At 47.5% G+C, this 18,724-nt stretch overlaps 1 protein-coding gene across 1 annotated transcript in view; it reads left to right on the top strand.

Annotated features, from left to right (window-relative positions):
* Positions 1-3,792: 3,792 nt before the first annotated feature.
* Positions 3,793-18,724, top strand: part of MOV10L1 (Mov10 like RNA helicase 1) — a 61,403-nt gene continuing 46,471 nt past the window's right edge. Inside the window, exons 1-3 of the mRNA XM_055560043.1 lie at positions 3,793-3,981; positions 5,611-5,795; positions 14,547-14,709. Coding sequence (XP_055416018.1) covers positions 3,885-3,981; positions 5,611-5,795; positions 14,547-14,709 — 445 coding nt within the window. The 5' untranslated portion in view covers positions 3,793-3,884. The remainder of the gene's footprint in view (positions 3,982-5,610; positions 5,796-14,546; positions 14,710-18,724) is intronic.

The following is an 18,724-nucleotide window of genomic DNA, read 5'->3' as shown; positions in this document are numbered from 1 at the left end:
AGACGAGAGATCACAGATGTACCCGACCCGAGGGCTTCCCAGCTGTCCATGCACTTACCTCTGTGGTGATTCTGGCGGTGGGAGCACCGGTCTCTGGGTGATGGGCTCCCGTTACTGAGTCACTGTGCCTTGGTGTCCAGTGAGAACTATTCACAGACGGAACAAAAGCCCGGCAGAACTGCACTTAAGCCAGGGAAGCAGGACTGCTTCCTGAATTTCAATGAGGGCATGAAGCGAGGGATCCTGGAAGGTTTTCGGTGGTTGTGTAACTGCTGGCCCAGAGTTCCACTCCATCCTGTGCCAACCCGCCAGGAGCAGGGGGGCCTCTTCTGGTCTACTTGTGGCAGACAAGTTGTGGGCACCAGAGTGGGCCTCTCGGGAGAAAGAGCATGCCCGAGTGCAGAACTGTACCAAGCTCAGGATCCTAGAAGGCTGGACAGCAGAGTGCTTGACTCTTTTAGAAACAAGCATGGTTTTATCCAATGTCTTACTCTCCGTCCTTTCTAGAAACCCTTTTTCATCCCTGCCATCACAAGAGGAAGACTCTTCACAAGGTCACACACAATGCTATTTGCGCTCCACGTGGCTGGCCTGGCCCTTAAACTGTTTGAGATTCTGATCCAAGCGTTCCTGTGAGCCATGCGGGTCCTGCTGTGCCCTTTATTTCTGCTCACCATGGAGAGGGAAAGGACGGGCATGCATTTTGCCCAGACTCTGGTTGTTACTCTTCAGTCACTCAGTCACGTCTGACTCTTTGCAACCCCAAGGACTGCAGCACGCCAGGCTTCCCTGTCCTTCACTATCTCAAGGAGTTTGCTCAAATTCATGTCCATTGAGTCAGTGATGCCATCCAACCATCTCATCCTCTGTGGCCCCCTTCTCCTCCTGCCCTCAATCTTTCCCAGCATCAGGGTCATCAACCTGGTTAGAAGCTGCAAAGTATCAACAGTCCTCACTGTGCTTCGGCCTTCCCTATTTGCCATTGCTTGTGAACTTCACACACGGTCAGTGCACTCCAGAACAAAAACCACAGTCACAGAAAACTAAACCAAATGATCACATGGACCACAGCCTTGTGTAGCTCAATGAAGCCATGAGCCGTGCTGTGCAGGGTCACCCAAGACGGACCAGGTCATGGTGGAGAGTTCTGACAAAACATGGTCCACTAGAGGAGGGAATAGCAAACCACATCAGTACTTTTGCCTTGAGAACCCACGAACAGCATGAAAAGACAAAAAGTTATGACGTCAGAAGTTGAGCCCCCAGGTCAGTCGGTACAGAGACTCCGGTGACCCACAGCCACAGCGTCAGTCTCTTGTATTCTCAGGAGCCAAAGCATTCCGCAGAGCTGGCCCCTCAGACCACAAGCCCACATCATGCCCAAGCAAAGGCTTCAGTTTCCCATCATGGGATGCTCAGTGTCTTAGTTTTTCAGCCAATCAAAAAGTATTAGAATTAACTTTCACAAACTGTGAGGTCAAGAAGGGATTTTGAACATTGAAACCTCCTTAGTGCCTGCTAAAGCAGTAAGTGCAACTAGCAGGGAGGCTGGCAACCAGTGGAACTCCGCGCCTCTCTCCTTGCTTGAAGAAGAGCATTGTGCAGGTTTCACCATGTCTGCGCATTTCCAAAGTTGTGGAAACACAAATAAGCAGTCTGGAATTAAAGATGGTGGGATAAATGCCCCCCAAGCATCCTGGGAAGAACTTCCCCATCTCCAGCAGCAACACCAGTCTCTAGAACAGCTCCATCCCTTGCACGAACTCTGTCCCTAAAGTGCTCTCTCTCCCTCTGTGCTGCCGAGGCCCTGCTCATGGTTTAACATTCACCCCGCCATCCAGCGCACACTTGCAGGATGGGCGGGACAGGCCACAGCCCTTCCCGTGTGGAGTCCACAGCCTAATGCGGGACAGGCACACAGTGGGTAAAGGGGTGTGTTCTATGGGGATGCACTTGACTTCCCCTGTGATGGCAAATAAGTCCAGGGAGGGCATGGGGGGCTACTCGGGAGAGTTAGGGTAGGCCTCACTGTGGGGGGGGGGGCAAGGAGGGCAGGGGAGCAGAGGCGCCCAAGGTGCAGAGGCACTGAGGTGGCAAGGCTGGAGGGCGGTGGGCACAGGGACCCTGTGGGGCAAGGTGCAGGTGAGACGCCCAGGCATGAGGCACCTGAGGACGTGGAGACAGCCGTGGCTCGGACTCTAAGATGCACTTGCTGGGCAGAAGACTGAGCGTCCAGCCGGGTGGAGCACAGGCCATGCGACAGCAGGTGAGAGCAGGTGCTGATGGGACGGAGGGGGAGCCGCGGGCGTGGTGAGAAGCCACCAGATTCTTGATAGACTGAAAAGTCAAGTGGACCTGCTGTCTGAATGATGCGAGATGAGGGGAGCAGGAGTTCAGGGGACTGGAAGGTTCCTGGCCTGAGAGGTGCAGCTGCCTCACCTGAGACAGAAAACAGAGATCAGGAGTTTTGTTCACCAAACAACTCAGCCACAAGCCCATGTTCTGTGACAAGAGAAGCCACCGCAATGAGAAGCCTGCTTGCCACAACTAGAGAAAGCCAAAGCAAATCAACAAAGACCCAGCTCAGTCAAAAATAAACAAAAACTTTGTAAAAAATTGTATATGCAACTAATTGGCACTTAAAGTAATATATGGTCTTAAATGCTTATGTTAAAAATGAAAAAAGTTCCATTCCAAAATTCAATATCTAATTTTCCAACTTAAAAAGTTAGAAAAGCACAAATCAAACTAGAAGAAGAAGGGGGAGGAAAGGGGAAGAGGAGTGGAAGGGGGAGAAGGAGGAGGAAGAGAAGGCAGGAAATAATGAATAGAAAAAAGTCAATGAAACCAAAAGGTATTTTTTGAAAAGATAAATAAAATTGATAAACATGTAGCTAGACTGATGAAGACAAACAAGAGGACAGACATTAATTGCCAACGTCAGGAATGAAAGATGGTTCATCACAGTGGATCACAGAGACAGTAAAAGGATAGTAAGAAAATACCGTGAACAAATTATGCCAGCAATTTGACACATTGGCTAAAATGGACAAATCCCTTAAAATTAGCAAAGTTTATGCAACATTGCTGAATATTGGTAACAGCCCTTTAACCAATACAAAAGTTGAATTCATTAAAACAGATATACAATATGTGTTTGATAGGCCACGAGGCAGGCTGTTCCAGTTAGCAGAGTTCAAGCCAAATCAGGTATAAGCCCGGAGGACTGCCGCAGACCTCAATAAATGAAAAATTCCTCATCACTCAGGCACAAAATTACCAAGCTGGATCAACACACAAAACAGATAATACACCATGATCAAGTTGAGTTTCCCAGGAAAGCAGGGTGGTTTAACATTTGAAAATTCAATCAATGTAATTCATTGTCATTAACACGCTAAAATAGAAAAAACAAGACGTTATTTCACTAGATACAGGAAAAGCATTTGAGAAAACTTCACAGCCAAGCACCATAAGCACTCTCAGAAAAGTGGGCAGAGGGGATTTCTCCAACTTGATATAGTACGTTTGCCAAAGCTGCGACTAACAGCACCGAGCAGTCAAACGTTCAGCCGGCTCGCGCCCAGGAGGCAAGCACACCCACCTTGCCTGCACGAAGCCTGGCCCACCTGCTGCTGGTCCCACCCACCAGCACAGGCATGACGTCACTCCCACGGGGCGCACTAACGGTCGCAACCGCCCGCCACTCGCAGCTAACCGCCTCCGCGTGCGGCACCCCCATTGGCCGGGCTCCACAGGCGCTGCAACCCTATTGGCCAAGCTCCAGGGCGCGCTGGCGCGAGCGCGGCAGCGCATGGGCGGCAGGAGCGGCGTGCCGCGTGCGGGCACGTCAGGCTGCGGCGCTGAGGCGGGGCGGCCAGGCCATGCTGCGCCTCGCGGCCAAGGTGGTTTCCTTCTTCTGGAGGAAGGCGGACTGCCCAGAGGAGGAGGCCGGGCCGCCGGGGCCCGAGCTCGTGGAAGGTGCCTCGCGGGGAGGGCGCGCAGGGCCCGGCCTCACTGGCGCTGCCGGGCGGGGCGGCCGGTCACCCAGCGGGAGCCCCGGAGCTCGCGAGGCCGGCTTCCCGCGCCTGCACTGAGGGTGGGGGCGGGAGTGGCCCGGGCCGGGCCCGGGGCCTGTGCGCGAGCAGACCCGGGTCGGAGAGACCGCGGCGTCGGGTTTGTAGTGTCTCGACGCCGAGGCGTGTCCTCCATGGCGGTCTCCGCAGCGTGGGATCTGTGTCTCCTTTCCGCCTGCTGTTTCACGCTCCGCGAGCGCGCGGACGCCGCTCGCTCTGGACAGGCTCCCGCTGCTGCTCTTTCAGTGCCCCAGCACTTGCGTGCTTGGACGGCTCTGGAAAGGCTGACCCCGGCTCTCCTAAGCTGCCCTTTTAGTCCCGTGGGGTCTTGCTCTTCTCCAAATTGTTTTCGAACCCATTTCCTGAAGTCCAGGCAGTACTTCTGATTCTGGAACCCGGAGTTACACATTCCCGAAGCCTCTTGGCATTTTCTCCCAGCCCTTCCTTCTGTCCCAGACTTGAGCCCTGGGTAGTGGGTCTCTAGTTGCTTTCTGTAACCTCTGTAACAGGAAATTCTCCGCCAGAGAAGCCAGAACGTCAGTCATGGAGCTTATTAGCCGTCTGCAGCTGGCGTTCTGCCTCTTCCGCAAACGCGGCCTGGAGCAGGTCGCTTCACCCATCCAGGCCTTGTCTGGCAATGCAGCCCCTCCGCAGCAGTAGGGTTACGGCTCAGCCTCAGTGGGCTTCCAGCTGGGCCGGGGGGCACTCAGGTGTCTTCTGTGTCTGAGAGGAGCAGGAGTTCTAGGCACAGGTCTCTGAGTGGATGAGGGAAGGCCTGCTCTGCCCCAGACTTGCCCCCCAGGCCCGGAATCTTCCAGTAGTGCCTGCCTGGGATTGAGTGCTCGGTTGTGTCCCACTCTTGGCGACCCAGTGGACTATAGCTCCTCTGTCCATGGGATTCTCCAGGCAACAAAGTAGAGTGGCTTGCCATTTCCTCCTCCAGGGGATGTTCCTGAGAAGGAATTGAACCTGGGTCTCCTGCATTGGCTGGTAGTTTCTTTTACCACTGGGCCATCTACGAAGCCATCCCTGGTATGATGAAATAATACAGAATCTCCTAGCCCTGCTGCTGGTGGTGTTGGTGATGAGAAACACAATAGTGGTGATAAGAGAGCGCAGTGGTGACTCCCCCACGGCTGCTCTAAAGCAGCCCCCAGCCTGTGCCCGCCACTCGGAGGTCTGTGCCTCGCACATTCTGTCATGTAATAACCTTCACATAGCTCTCTTGGACTGTAACTGTCTCCATTTTACAGATGAGGACAGGCACAGACCTAGCCCAGGGTTCCGCAGGTGGCAGGGCAAGAGCTGGGCATCCGACCCAGGCATCCTGGCTCTGGAGTCAGAGCTCTCCCCGTGGTGCCTGGGAAGTCTGCCTCCAAAACCCTACTTTCTGAGCACTCTGCTCTCCGGGGAGGTTCTCAGCCCACAGGGCTCCTAGCCACAAGCATGCTTTGAGCCCACTGCTCCCTGGAGACTCAGCTGTAGTGTGCACTTGCTTTGTGGTCAATGTAACCTCTCTGTTTACCTGTCTCAGGTGACACCAGGTTGAAAACTGTCCAGGGTGTCGTGACAAGGTACTGCAGTGATTACGGCATGATTGATGATTTGATCTACTTCTCCAATGAGGCTGTGACTGGCAAAGTGCTTCTAAATGTCGGACAGGAAGTTATTGCGGTTGTGGAAGAAAATAAGGTGTCAAATGGACTGAAAGCAATCCGGGTAAGGCCTGAGTTCTTGAGGAAGAATTCTCTCCACCTTGAGCTTCACACCACCATCCTCTTCTCAGAGACAACCTATAGTTTTATGCCATGGAGGAAATCAGTGTTACCACTTCATTATCTATTCTTCTAGCCACTTAAAAAACTATTGTTACAAATGATAGCTCTTTGGACCCTTTGTTATCCAGTTAGCAAAGATAATTAATGAACTCTACTATGCAGCAACTTTTTCTTTTAAAAAAATAGTATTACTCTCTGATTTCCTGATGTTAGTTAGAGGGTATGCATGTTTAACATTTTAATGGTTATCGTCAAATTATCCTTCAAGAACTTTGTGCTAATTATACTCAGGAGCAGGGTGAGAGACTTGTTACCAATGTTGGCAAGGGTGTGGACTTAGGCATCTTGGAAATCTTCTCCAGTCACTTTGATAAGTGATTGTATTGTTTTAATTTGCATTTAAGCCTTAAAATAGACTAAATATTCACATTTTTTTTCCTGTGAGTTATTTGTGTCCTTTATACATTTTGTTTGTTGGGTTCAGCTATTTAAAATTAAACTTTACATTACGGGATTAAGTTTCATTCCGCATAGTTAATGGGTCTGTCTGTTCCTTGTGGCTCCAAGGCTTTACGTGAATCCTTAGAGAGGCTTTTCACACTTCTCAGTATAGACATGCCCTCAGGTTTTCTTCTGAAAAACTGTTTATTTACATTTAAATGTCTAATTTCCCTGGAACTTATTGGCTGTGTGGACTGAAAGAAGGAACCAGACGTTTCTTTCCTGGTAGCTCCCCAGTCATCTGCTGAGTGGTCCAGTCTTTCCTACTGAGTTGGAAGGTCCCAGAATCCCACCTGCCTGGGACCCTGTCTGGACCCTGTCAGTCCTGATGCCTTCACTTGGCCCCCGTGGCACAGTCACACCCTTGGGTGGCAGCCTGGTTTCCCTCTTCTTGTCTGTGGATGGGCTTCTCTGGCTCTCCTCTTATTCTGGATGAACATTAGAGTCATCCTGCTGTTTCTTCTCCTTGGCTCAGACTCACCTGGACCAGCGCAGAGTACATGGATCCATTTAGGTCAAGTGACGTGGATCAGAGCAAGTTTTCACCAGCTACAAATTATGTCCACTTATTTAAGCCTGCCTTTGTGTTCTTTTTGTTCACTTATGTTCTGCAGATTCCTTCTTAAGTTTATTTTTGAGAATTGTATTGATTTTTTTTCATTATCAATATGATTTTATTTTGTATTTTCAATCTTTTTCTTCCCTTATAGGAAATCTGTTGAGATTTGGTATATAATTTGGTATCTGCTAAACTTACTGAGTTCAACTACTTTTTTAAGTGGTCATGACATACCATCTACCAACCATATGTCGCTATTTAGATTTATTAAAATTAAGTAAAATTTAGAATTAACTCCTCAGTTTCATGAACTACATTTTAAATACTGAACATGACTGGAGGCGCCAAATTGGATGCTTCCAACATAAACCATGTCTATTGGGGCAAAAGGGCCTGTGGAGTTGCTCTGGTCTGGAACATGCTGCCCCTGGGGAACAGCACCTCTCCTCATGCTCCACTGGAACTCTTACTCTTCAGAGTGCTTCCGTGTTTGTTCTTAGCTCTTCTGGAAGATGCCTGTATCACTTGATTTACCAACACTAGGCACCCCACTCCAGTACTCTTGCCTGGAAAATCCCATGGACAGAGGAACCTGGTAGGCTGCAGTCCATGGGGTCGCTAAGAGTCAGACACGACTGAGCGACTTCAGTTTCACTTTTCACTTTCATGCATTGGAGAAGGAAATGGCAACCCACCCCAGTGATCTTGCCTGGAGAATCCCAGGAACGGGGAGCCTGATGGGCTGCCGTCTATGGGGTCGCACAGAGTTGGACACGACTGAAGCAACTTAGCAGCAGCAGGTAGGATTAACTGACTTCCACTGTGAAAGCTGTGGAATTGGCTCATTTCTACTAGCCTCTGGATTTATTTGCTCATTTTTCATTTAGGTTTTTTTTATTATGGTAAAATGTGTATAACATGAAATTGTTAACCATTTAAAATTTCTTGATACCATTCAGTGGCACTAAGTACATTCATGTTGTTGTGCACCCATATCACTTTCACAACGTCTCATCGTTCCAAATACAAACTCTATACCCACTAAATAATAACCTACTGTTCTACTTTCTGTCTATATGAATTTGACTATCCTGGGATGCTTCATGTAAGTGGAATCATGTATTAGTCCTTTTGTATCTGCCTTATTGGACTTAATATTATATTTTCAGAGTACATCCATGTACCAAGTATCAGATCTTCATTCCTTTTTATGGTTAAATAACATTCTGTTGTATGTATAGACTGTATTTTGTTTCTCCACTCACCTGTTGATGGACACCTGGGTTGTCTTTACCTTTGGCTGTTGTAGATAATACTGCTGTGGAAAGTACCTTTTAAGTCCCTGTTTTCAACTCTGGAGTCTACCTTGCAGTAGAATTGAATGGTAATATGGTAATCCAGGCTTCCCAGGTGGTTCAGTAGTAAAGAATCTGTCTGCCAGTGCAGGAGACAGGAGATATGGGTTCGGTCCCTGGATCAGAAAGATCCCCTGGAGTAGGAAATGGCAACCCACTCCAGTCTTCTTGCCTGGAAAATTCCATGAACAGAGGAACCTGGGGAGCTACAATGTATGGGGTTTCAAAGAGTTGGACATGACTGAGAGACTGAGCATGCGTGTAAGGTGATCCTATATTTAACTTCTGGAGAACCCACCAAATTTTCCCTAGTGGCTGTGCCATTTTACATTCCTACCAACAGCACAGAGTTCCAATTTCTCCATGTCTCCACCAACATGAATTATTTTCCTTTTTTTTGATAGTAACCACCCTAGTGAGAAAAGGAAAGATAAATCCATTTGAATGCAGAGTTCCAAAGAATAGCAAAGAGAGATAAGAAAGCCTTCCTCAGCGATCAATGCAAAGAAATAGAGGAAAACAATAGAATAGGAAAGACTAGAAATCTCTTCAAGAAAATTAGAGATAACAAGGGAACATTTCATGCAAAGATGGGCTTGATAAAGGACAGAAATGGTAGGGACCTAAAAGAAGCAGAAGATAGTAAGAAGAGGTGGCAAGAATACACAGAAGAACTGTACAAAAAAGATCTTCATGACCTGCCGGGGTCCAGCCCTGGCTGATCCAGGGTATTCGAAGCGGGGACGGCGTCGGTGAGGATCAGGATACAATAGCTTCAATTAAATATTAATTAGAGATGTAAAGAGTAATAGAGTGAGGATAGCTCAGTAGGAAAATTCAGTGGAGAAAAGAGGCTGAGTAGCTTGATTTACGCGGGAGACCAATAAAACTTCAAGACAAGAAGTTTGCACCACTTACGTAGGCCGCAGGCGTCCTTCTGTTCTCCCGAAGGAGAGGAGACACTGAGGCCTCCCCGGTCGGATTTTAGAAGCCCGGGCATAATTAGCAAGCATGGCGGGTTCCGCGCTCCAGATGGAGACTCAGCCAGAATTTGAGAGAGCGAGCGACATGGGGAGACCAAGTTTTGGTGAACAAGGCCCGCACTTTATTTTCCAAAGTAGTTTTTATACCTTAAGTTGTGCATAGAGGATAGTGGGGGAAGGGGTGGAGTCATGCAAGGACAGCAGTTCCTGGTTCTAATCGAAGCCAGGCTTTCAAACTTATCATATGCAAAAGTTCAGGTGATTGACATCATCTTCTGGCCAGGAGGCCTGTTAACATTTTAAGAAACTTATTTTTCTCTAAAGGTGATTATTCCAAAGTCAGGCACCAGCCTCCAAAAAAGCATTGGACAAAGCTGCATTCCTATAGGGCAAAGGTGAGGTGTGCTCAATCAAGAAAAGAATTAACTCAAGGGTCCAAGGTTACAAACATTGAGGCTAGTACTTACATTTCTATACACCCATTATATCAATCAATACACTGCCAAGGACACAGTAGGTAAGGAGTATGGAGACTTAGCAGCAAACATTGGCCCAACAAGTGAAAAACCCTTCACCAATACAATTTCTAATCAATCTTTTAACTACTCAAAGGAATCTGTGTTTAGACAGTTTAGAACATCTCCTGCCTCTCAGTTGGGAGGCTCTGAACAATCACATGTGGCCGGAAAAACCTATTCAGGCAGGCTAGAGGATTTCCAAAGGAGTTTGTAGGTTAAACACTGTCACACCCAGGAATTATTAACTGGAGCTGTAAGCTAACTCTTTTTTCAGAGAGAGGTAGTGTGGGACAGCCCCCCCGTAAAGTCAGAGGTGTAGGTGAAAGCACAAAGCAGAAAGTAGGCAGACTCTGGTTTTGGGGGTAGATGCTCGAGAATTTCCAGGGGGACTCCTGAGGCTCGATCCCGCCTTTGCGTATGCCGAGCCTCCTTCCTCATGACCTTTGTCATGGGCGGAGTTCCTCACGCTGGCTCCCGGCAGTGATAGAATTCCAGTTGAGCTATTCCAGATCCTAAAAGATGATGCTGTGGAAAGTGCTGCACTCAATATGCAATATGCTGGCTCCCGGCAATGACCCAGATAATCACGATTGTATGATCACTCACCTAGAGCCAGACATCCTGGAATGTGAAGTCAAGTGGGCCTTAGACAGCATCACTACGAACAAAGCTAGTGGAGGTAATGGAATTCCAGTTGAGCTATTTCAAATCCTAAAAAATGATGCTGTGAAAGTGTTGCACTCAATATGCCAGCAAATTTGGAAAACTCAGCAGTGGCCACAGGACTGGAAAAGGTCAGTTTTCATTCCAATCCCAAAGAAAGGCAATGCCAAAGAATGCTCAAACTACCGCACAATTGCACTCATTTCACACGCTAGTAAAGTAATGCTCAAAATTCTCCAAGCCAGGCTTCAGCAATACGTGAACTGTGAACTTCCAGATGTTCAAGCTGGTTTTAGAAAAGGCAAAGGAACCAGAGATCAAATTGCCAACATCCACTGGATCATTGAAAAAGCAAGAGAGTTCCAGAAAAACATCTATTTCTGCTTTATTGATTATGCCAAAGCCTTTGACTGTGTGGATCACAATAAACTGTGGAAAATTCTGAAAGAGATGGGAATACCAGACCACCTGACCTGCCACTTGAGAAACCTATATGGAGGTCAGGAAGCAACAGTTAGAACTGGACATGGAACAACAGACTGGCTCCAAATAGGAAAAGGAGTACGGCAAGGCTGTATATTGTCACCCTGCTTATTTAACTTCTATGCAGAGTACATCATGAGAAAAGCTGGGCTGGAGGAAGCACAAGCTGGAATCAAGATTGCCGGGAGAAATATCAATAACCTCAGATATGCAGATGACACCACCCTTATGGCAGAAAGTGAAGAAGAACTGAAGAGCCTCTTGATGAAAGTGAAAGAGGAGAGTGAAAAAGTTGGCTTAAAGCTCAGCGTTCAGAAAACTAAGATCATGGCATCCGGTCCCATCACTTCATGGCAAATAGATGGGGAAACAGTGGACACAGTGGCTAACTTTATTTTTCTGGGCTCCAAAATCACTGCAGATGGTGATTGCAGCCATGAAATTAAAAGACGCTTGCTCCTTGGAAGGCAAATGTGACCAACCTAGACAGCATATTAAAAAGCAGAGATGTTACTTTGCCAACAAAGGTCCGTCTAGTCAAGGCTATGGTTTTTCCAGTGGTCATGTATGGATGTGAGAGTTGGACTGTGAAGAAAGCTGAGTGCCAAAGAATTGATGCTTTTGAACTGTGGTGTTGATGAAGACTCTTGAGAGTCCCTTGGACTGAAAGGAGGTCCAGCCAGTCCATCCTAAAGGAGATCAGTCCTGAGTGTTCATTGGAGGGACTGATGTTGAAGCTGAAACTCCAGTACTTTGACCACCTGATGCAAAGAGCTGACTCATTTGAAAAGACCCTGATGCTGGGAGGGATTGGGGGCAGGAGGAGAAGAGAACTACAGAGGATGAGATGGTTGGATGGCATCACTGACTTGATGGACATGGGTTTGTGTGGACTCTGGGAATTGGTGATGGACAGGGAGGCCTGATGTGCTGCGGTTCATGGGGTCGCAAAGAGTTGGACACAACTGAGTGACTGAACTGAACTGAACCCTAGTGAATGTGTCTTACTGTGGTTTTGATTTACATTTTTCTAATAGTAACACAGAACATCTCATGTGTTTATAGGTCATTTATAACATGTATCTTCAGAGAAATATCTTTTCAGTTCCTTTGCTTATATTTTAATCGTTATTTTCTTATTGAATTGTAAAAGTTCTTTATATATTCTGATATTAATCCCTTATCAGATGGGTGATTTACACATATTTCCTCCCATTTTGTGGATTTTTTCACTTTTTAAATTTATTTAGTTTTGGCTGCATTGGGTCTTTGTTGCTGTGTGCAGGCTTTTCTCTAGTTTTGGTGAGCAGGAGCTACTCTCTAGTCACAGCATTCTGGCGTCTCATGATAGCGGCTTCTCTTGTTGCAGAGCGTGGGCTCCAGGGCACTTGGCCTTCAGTGGTTGTAGTGCAGGGGCTTAGTTGCTCTTCAGCAGCATATGGGATCTTCCCAGACCAGGGATCATATTGGTGTCTTCACATGGCAAGGCAGAGTCTTAACTACTGGACCATGGGGGAAGCCTCTTCACTTCTCTCAGTAATATCCTTTGATGCACCAAACTTTTAAATTTTGATGAAGTCCAATTTATCATTTTTAATAGCCTGTGCCTGATGTCACATTTTAAAAATATCCCAAGATCATGAAGGTTTTCTCCTGTGCTTTCTTCTAAGAGTTTTATAGGTTTAGCTCTTAAATTTAAATCTTTGACCCACTTTTTAGTTAGTTACTGAATATGGTGTTGGATGAGAGTTTGGCTTCATCTTTTACATGCTGGGATCCAATTTTCCCAGCACCATTTCTTGAGAAGATTGCACCACATGGAAAACCTTTTCTCCTTTGAATGGTCTGGCACCTTTGTTGAGAGACATTTGACCATGTGTGAGGGATTATTTCTGGGCTCTTTATTCTGTTTCATTGGTGTTTGGTATGTCTCTACAGTCTTTTAATTATAGCTTGGTAGTAAGTTTTGAAATCAAAAAAGGTGAGTCTTCCAACTTTGTCCATCCTTTTCAAGATTGTTTTGGCTATTCAGGGCCCCTTGAGATTCCATATGAATTTTAGGATGGGTTTTTCTGTTTCTTCAAAACCATCATTGGGATTTTGACAGAGATTGCATTGACTCCATCGATCACTTTGGGTAGTATTGATGTCTTCATGTTAATCCGTGGACATGAGGTGTGTTTCCACTTGTTTGTATCTTCTCTAAGGGCTTCCCTGGTGGCTCAGCCAGTAAAGAGTCTGCCTGCAAATGTGGGAGACCTGAGTTCGATCCCTTGGTCAGGAATATCCCCTGGAGAAGGAAATGACAACCTATTCCAGTATTCTTGCCTGGAAAATCCCATAGATGGAGGAGCCTGGCGGGCTCCCGTCCACAGGGTCGCAAAGAGTCGAACATGACTGAGTGAGTAACACTCAACTTCTTTCAGTCACATTTGTAGTTTCAGTGTACAAGTCTTTCGCCTTCTTGGTTAAATTTGTTCTTAAGTATTTGATTCATTTTTGATGCTATCATAAATGGAGTTGTTTTCTCCATTTTTTTGGATCATTTATTGCAGGTAAGTAGAAATACAGCAGATTTTTGTATCCTATAACTTTGCTGAATTTGTTTATTGGCTCTAACAGGTGTTTTGTAGATTCTTTAGCATTTTCTGGGTGTAAGATCTTGCTCAGTAATGTCTGACTCTTTGCAACCCTGTGGACAGTAGCCCGCCAGGCTCCTTTTCCATGGAATTCTTCAGGCAAGAATACTGGAGTGGGTAGCCCCATTCCCTTCTCTAGAGGATATTCCCGACCCAAGGATCCAACCCAGGTCTCCTGCATTGCAGGCAGATTCTTTACCATCTAAGTCTTCAGGAAAACCCATATTAGATCATTTGTTGTCGTTCAGTCCATTAGTTGTGTTCAACTCTTTGCAACCCCATGGACTGCAGCAGGCCAGGCTTCCCTGTCCTTCATTCCGCAGAGCCTGCTCAAACTCATGTCACTGAGTCGGTGATGCCATCTGACCGTCTCGTCATCTGTCGTCCCCTTCTCCTCCTCCTTCAATCTTTCCCAGCTCCAGGGTCTTTTCCAATGATCAGCTCTTCTCATGTCAACTTCAAATAGATAGTTTTACTTCTTCCTTTCCTATCTGGATATTAAAATTTCTTCTTGGCTAATTGCTTTGGCTCAGACTTCCAGTATTCTGTTGAACAGAAGTGGTGAAAGCGCTCATCCTTGCCTTTTCCTTATCCTGGGCTGAGTGTCACGGGAGCACTGGGTCATATGTGGTCTTTATAGTACTGAGGAAGTTCCGGTGTCTTCCTAGTTAATTGAGTATTTTTATCATAAAAAAGGTGTTGGGTTTTATCAGATGCCTTTTCTGCACCAACTGAGATGATTGTATATAATTTTTCATTTGTTCTGCCAGATTGCTGGATGGTAGTTACTGGTGTGCATTTGTTGAGCCATGTTTGTGTTCTGGGATGAACCCCTCTCCATCATGTGTGCAGCCCCTTACCATGAAGCTGCATGCGGTTTGCCTGTGTTTCATTGGGATTTTTGCCTCAGTGTTCATAAGGGTCTTGGCCAGTATTTGGCTTTCTTTGTGGTCTTTGGCATGTCCTAAGTGGTGGTTTGTCTGTCTTGCAGGTGGAAGCCGTCTCGGATAAATGGGACGATGACAGCAAGAGCCACGGTGGGGGGCTGTCTGACCCCAGCCCCCGGGTGCTGATCGGGTGTGTGACCTCACTGATGGACCACGCAGGCTACATCAGCCAGACCACGTACTTCTCCCTGGAGAGTGTGTGTGAAGGTGCGCTGGGCAGGTCTCTGCCTCACAATTACAATTAGTTTTTGTGGTTTTTCAAAAATGTTCATGAATAGGGTTGAGGTGACTGCTCGCATCACTGAAAGGGCCACGTCTGGGCCCCCTCTGGGAGAAGGCTTGTGGGGAGCGGCAGCGAGCTCAGGCTCGGGCACAGCGACACACCGCCCCTCGCTCTGTGTTGTTTGTCGTGCAGTTGCCAGCTCCGGGGTAGCTGTTCCTTTTCCATAATTGTTGCTCCTGATCCAAGACAACAATGTCATAAATGCACAGAGGTACTATGATTTGTTTTTTTTAGGTGTGTCCAGTGTAAAATAGGACTTGGGTTTAACCTGGTACTTTTCCGAGAGCACATTTTTAATTCCATCTGGTTTTAGTTGGTCTTCCTAGAGGCACAGGGTAAAGAATCCAGTTTCCAATATAGGAGACACGAGAGACCGGGTTTGATCCCTGGGTTGGGAAGACCCCTGGAGGAGAAAATGGCAACCCACTCTAATATTCTAGCCTGGAAAATCCCATGGACAAAGGAGCCTGGCAGGCTACAGTTCATGGAGTCGGCAGAGTCAGACTCGACTGAAGGACGGAGCACACACACATTAGCTAATCTGAGATTCTGTTTTTATGGCCAAAGAAATCATTTGTCAGCATCATGTTTTGAACAACTGTTTATTGTGTGCCTGCTGTCTCCACTGGTGGGCAGGGAGCAGGGCAGGAGGAGACCCAGATGAGTGGGCCCTTGCTCTCCCTCCTGAGGAGAGACAGTCCTGTACATGCTTTATCCTCAGGCAGGACTTAGAGGAGCTTGGGGAGAGGTGGGGGGGGGGGGGCGCTAAGCTCAACACCCTGCTGGGCTGTGCAGTCGAGGGGCCCTGCCCCCTGTCTGGATGACTCTTCAGTGACCGATGTGTCCAGTCCGGGGACCAGTTTTCATCTACCAGCATCCCTGAGGTCCTCAGAGTGTTGCCCTGAAAGCCTCGACCCAACGCCTGGTCCCTGCTTCCTGGGGCTTAGCCCAGACCTCTGACCTGCGGCCCTACCTCAAGGCTGGACCCCTTTCCTCAGGTCTCCCCCTGCTCTGACCCTAGGCCTGCCCTATGTGGACCAGCCAGCCTTGCCCTCTGCCTTCTGGTTGGGGTTAACCTTGGGGGAGCGTCAGCAGACGGAGGGTGTGGGGGTGAGGTGGGCTCAGCACCCCCACGCTGTGGCGGCCTGCCCGCGGCTTCACTCCTCTCCTGTGACCACACCAGGGCGCCAGGCCAGTGAGCGGCCAGGCCGGCACACAGTGGAGAAGAGAGAGGGGCATGCAAATGGGTTAGGTTAAATCATTTTTAAATGTCTGTGTGTGTATGTGTGTATATATATATATCTCGATTAGCACGTTTATTTTATTATATTGGTGGGCCTTTACTGTTATTCAAAAACTATTTGCAATGCTAAAATTCCTTCTAAAAAAAGAAAATGATACCTGGGTACATTAAAGAAAAGTAAAACAATTTAATCTTTATTGTGTAGCCATTATATTCGTTGTGTGTATTAATATCTTTTCACTTCTTAGCAGCCGTAATGCCATGTCACTGGTATTGTTCTGAGGAACGTACATTTTTCAGTGTTATCTTAGCTTCATTTTTTCATACAGTGGCCTGGAGTCTTCCTCAAAGCTGCATTTTATGGTGGATGAACTTGTAAGTGTAGGCACCTTTGATGGGCTCTCCTTGTAGGCTTTTGTATGCTCAGTCACTAAGTCATGTTCACCTCTTTGCAACCCCCGTGGAGTGTAGCCCACTAGGCTCCTCTGTCCATTCGATTTCCCAGGCTAGAATGCTGGAGTGGGTTGCCATTCCCTTCTTCTGGGGATCTTCCCAGATCAGGGATTGAACCCCATCTCCTACATTGCAGGTGGATTCTTTACCACTGAGCCACCTTTTAATTAAGGAAATACTAGTAAGCTCAAAGCAAATTCTGCTGAATGTGAGTTATTAGCAAGTCTGGGTTTTTTCCTACTGAAATATCTTTTTAGCCCAGATGTTTCACAAGTATTAGTTTTTACCTCTGTAAGTACAAAGGTATTCAAATATTTTCATGAACTAAAATCTATCAAATAAGTCATCTCTGTGAGTTTATTTTTAATCTTACACCAAATTTGGAACGTGTAAACTTGTAGGCCTTGATGGTTTTAACTTATTCATTGCTGAATATCAGTTTATCCAACTAAAGGCTCCTCACGCAGGCGGCCGGCGTCATGCCCGGCATTCAGCCCTGAGCTGAGCCGTCACACAGGGTCTCCTGGTTCAGGGTCGCTGTGCTTCTGTGGGGGCGGCTGTCGCCATGTCATGTTTACAGGCCATATTCTCAATAACTGCAGTTCACAACAGTCTTAAAACTGAAGGTTTTTTTTCTTTTGTTCCATCTCCCGCTCAACCCCCACCCCTCCCCACCCCCACCCTGCCGTGCTGCACAGCTTGTGAAATCTTGTTCCACAGCCAGGGGTTGAACTTGGGCCTCACCAGTGAGAGCACTGAGTCCTAACCACTGGACCACCTAGGAGTTCTGTAAACCCGAAGATTGTTTGCTTCCACGTTTACTGAGTACTTTAATTAAACATTGCCAACTGATTTTGAACAAAGTGTAACCAAAATTTAGAGCTCTCACCCGTAAAAAGTGGAAGGAGCACCATTGTAGGGTTGATTTACAAAGCACTTCTTCAGAGGTTCAACCATTTGTAAAATTCAGACTGCGGGGCAGCCAAGAGGACCAGGCCAGCAGGCCCCACGATCTGTTGGTTTTCACACTGGCTTTGCCACGGGCTCTGAGGCTGCGTTGCCTGCATGCTCTGTCAGCCTCCATGGCTGCAGCCTGTCCTTCACTCACTGAGCAGCACGGCATGGGGGAAGGAAGGCCTGGGCCTGTGGGCACGTGGTGGCTTCCATACGTTGTTGCCCCATGGGATTCTCGGCGCGCAGGGAGCTTGCTTCTGTTACAGTTCCATCAAAACTTGCACTTACGTGCGTGATCGTGCTGAAAGCAAGTCATCTTTTGTGCAGGGCGGGCTTTTAAGCTGTATTACAGCAGCGTTCACAGCAGCGCCAGGTGCAGCTCCTTCAGCAGAGCGGCCGTCCCAAGTCCACTGTGATTCCGTGATTCTGATGGGCAAAAATGAACTAGTTTTATGTGCTTCACTGTTTTTCTCTTTAAAATAACTTTTATACAGCTAACACAGTAGTAGTTATTGCTTCACTTCTCGTGTGTGTTGGAAGATACAGAATTAAAAATGAGCAGGATCATGTCAATTATTCGATTAATGAAGGCATGGCTTACAAAACAACAAGTAAAGGTTTCTCCGTGGCGTGTTAACTTGTGCTTCTGGGCATCATCCTCCTGAAAAACTCACCGACCTGGAAGCTGGCGCCCAGGAGCTGTGTCTCCTGTGGGTTTGTGCTGCCCATGCCATGCTGGGTGGCCCCTGGTGAGAAGCAGTGTCCGTAGATGTTTGGGCTGCTCTGTGCTTATCATCAGCTTTCTTGAGAAACAAACTCAGTATTTTATTAGGCACTGTTGTCTTCTCAGCTTAATAAAAATGTTTATTACAAAAGAACCAAAAGATTATCAGTAGGTATAGCTCCACCACGTACCGCAGCAGCTCAGCTGCTGCCTCACGTCCCTGCTTTTGTAATTCCCCACTCTCTGCCTGCCCCACCAGTTCCCAGGCACACTGAGGGGACACGGAGGGCTCCCCTGCCTGAGCTGGGGCGGACGCAGCTGCCCAGGCCTCAGGTGTGAATGCACCTCCCTGTGTTGCCTCCCATGGGTCCCTGATGAGGAGGATTGGGGTGGGTGCTCCTAGTGTCTGATGGAGCTGGCAGAGGAGCGCCACAAACACCCATGCTTCTTGGAGCTCACCTCGCAGTTGTCAACCACAGTGCTTGGTTATATGCATGCTATATATGTTGCTGGTGCTGCTGCTAAGTCGCTTCAGTCGTGTCCGACTCTGTGCGACCCCATAGAC

Source organism: Bubalus kerabau, chromosome 1 (assembly GCF_029407905.1).
Source record: "Bubalus kerabau isolate K-KA32 ecotype Philippines breed swamp buffalo chromosome 1, PCC_UOA_SB_1v2, whole genome shotgun sequence".
NCBI classification, from domain to species: Eukaryota; Metazoa; Chordata; class Mammalia; order Artiodactyla; family Bovidae; genus Bubalus; species Bubalus kerabau.
Note: the sequence above shows the minus strand (reverse complement) of the source record. Positions and strands in the feature narration are given on the sequence as shown.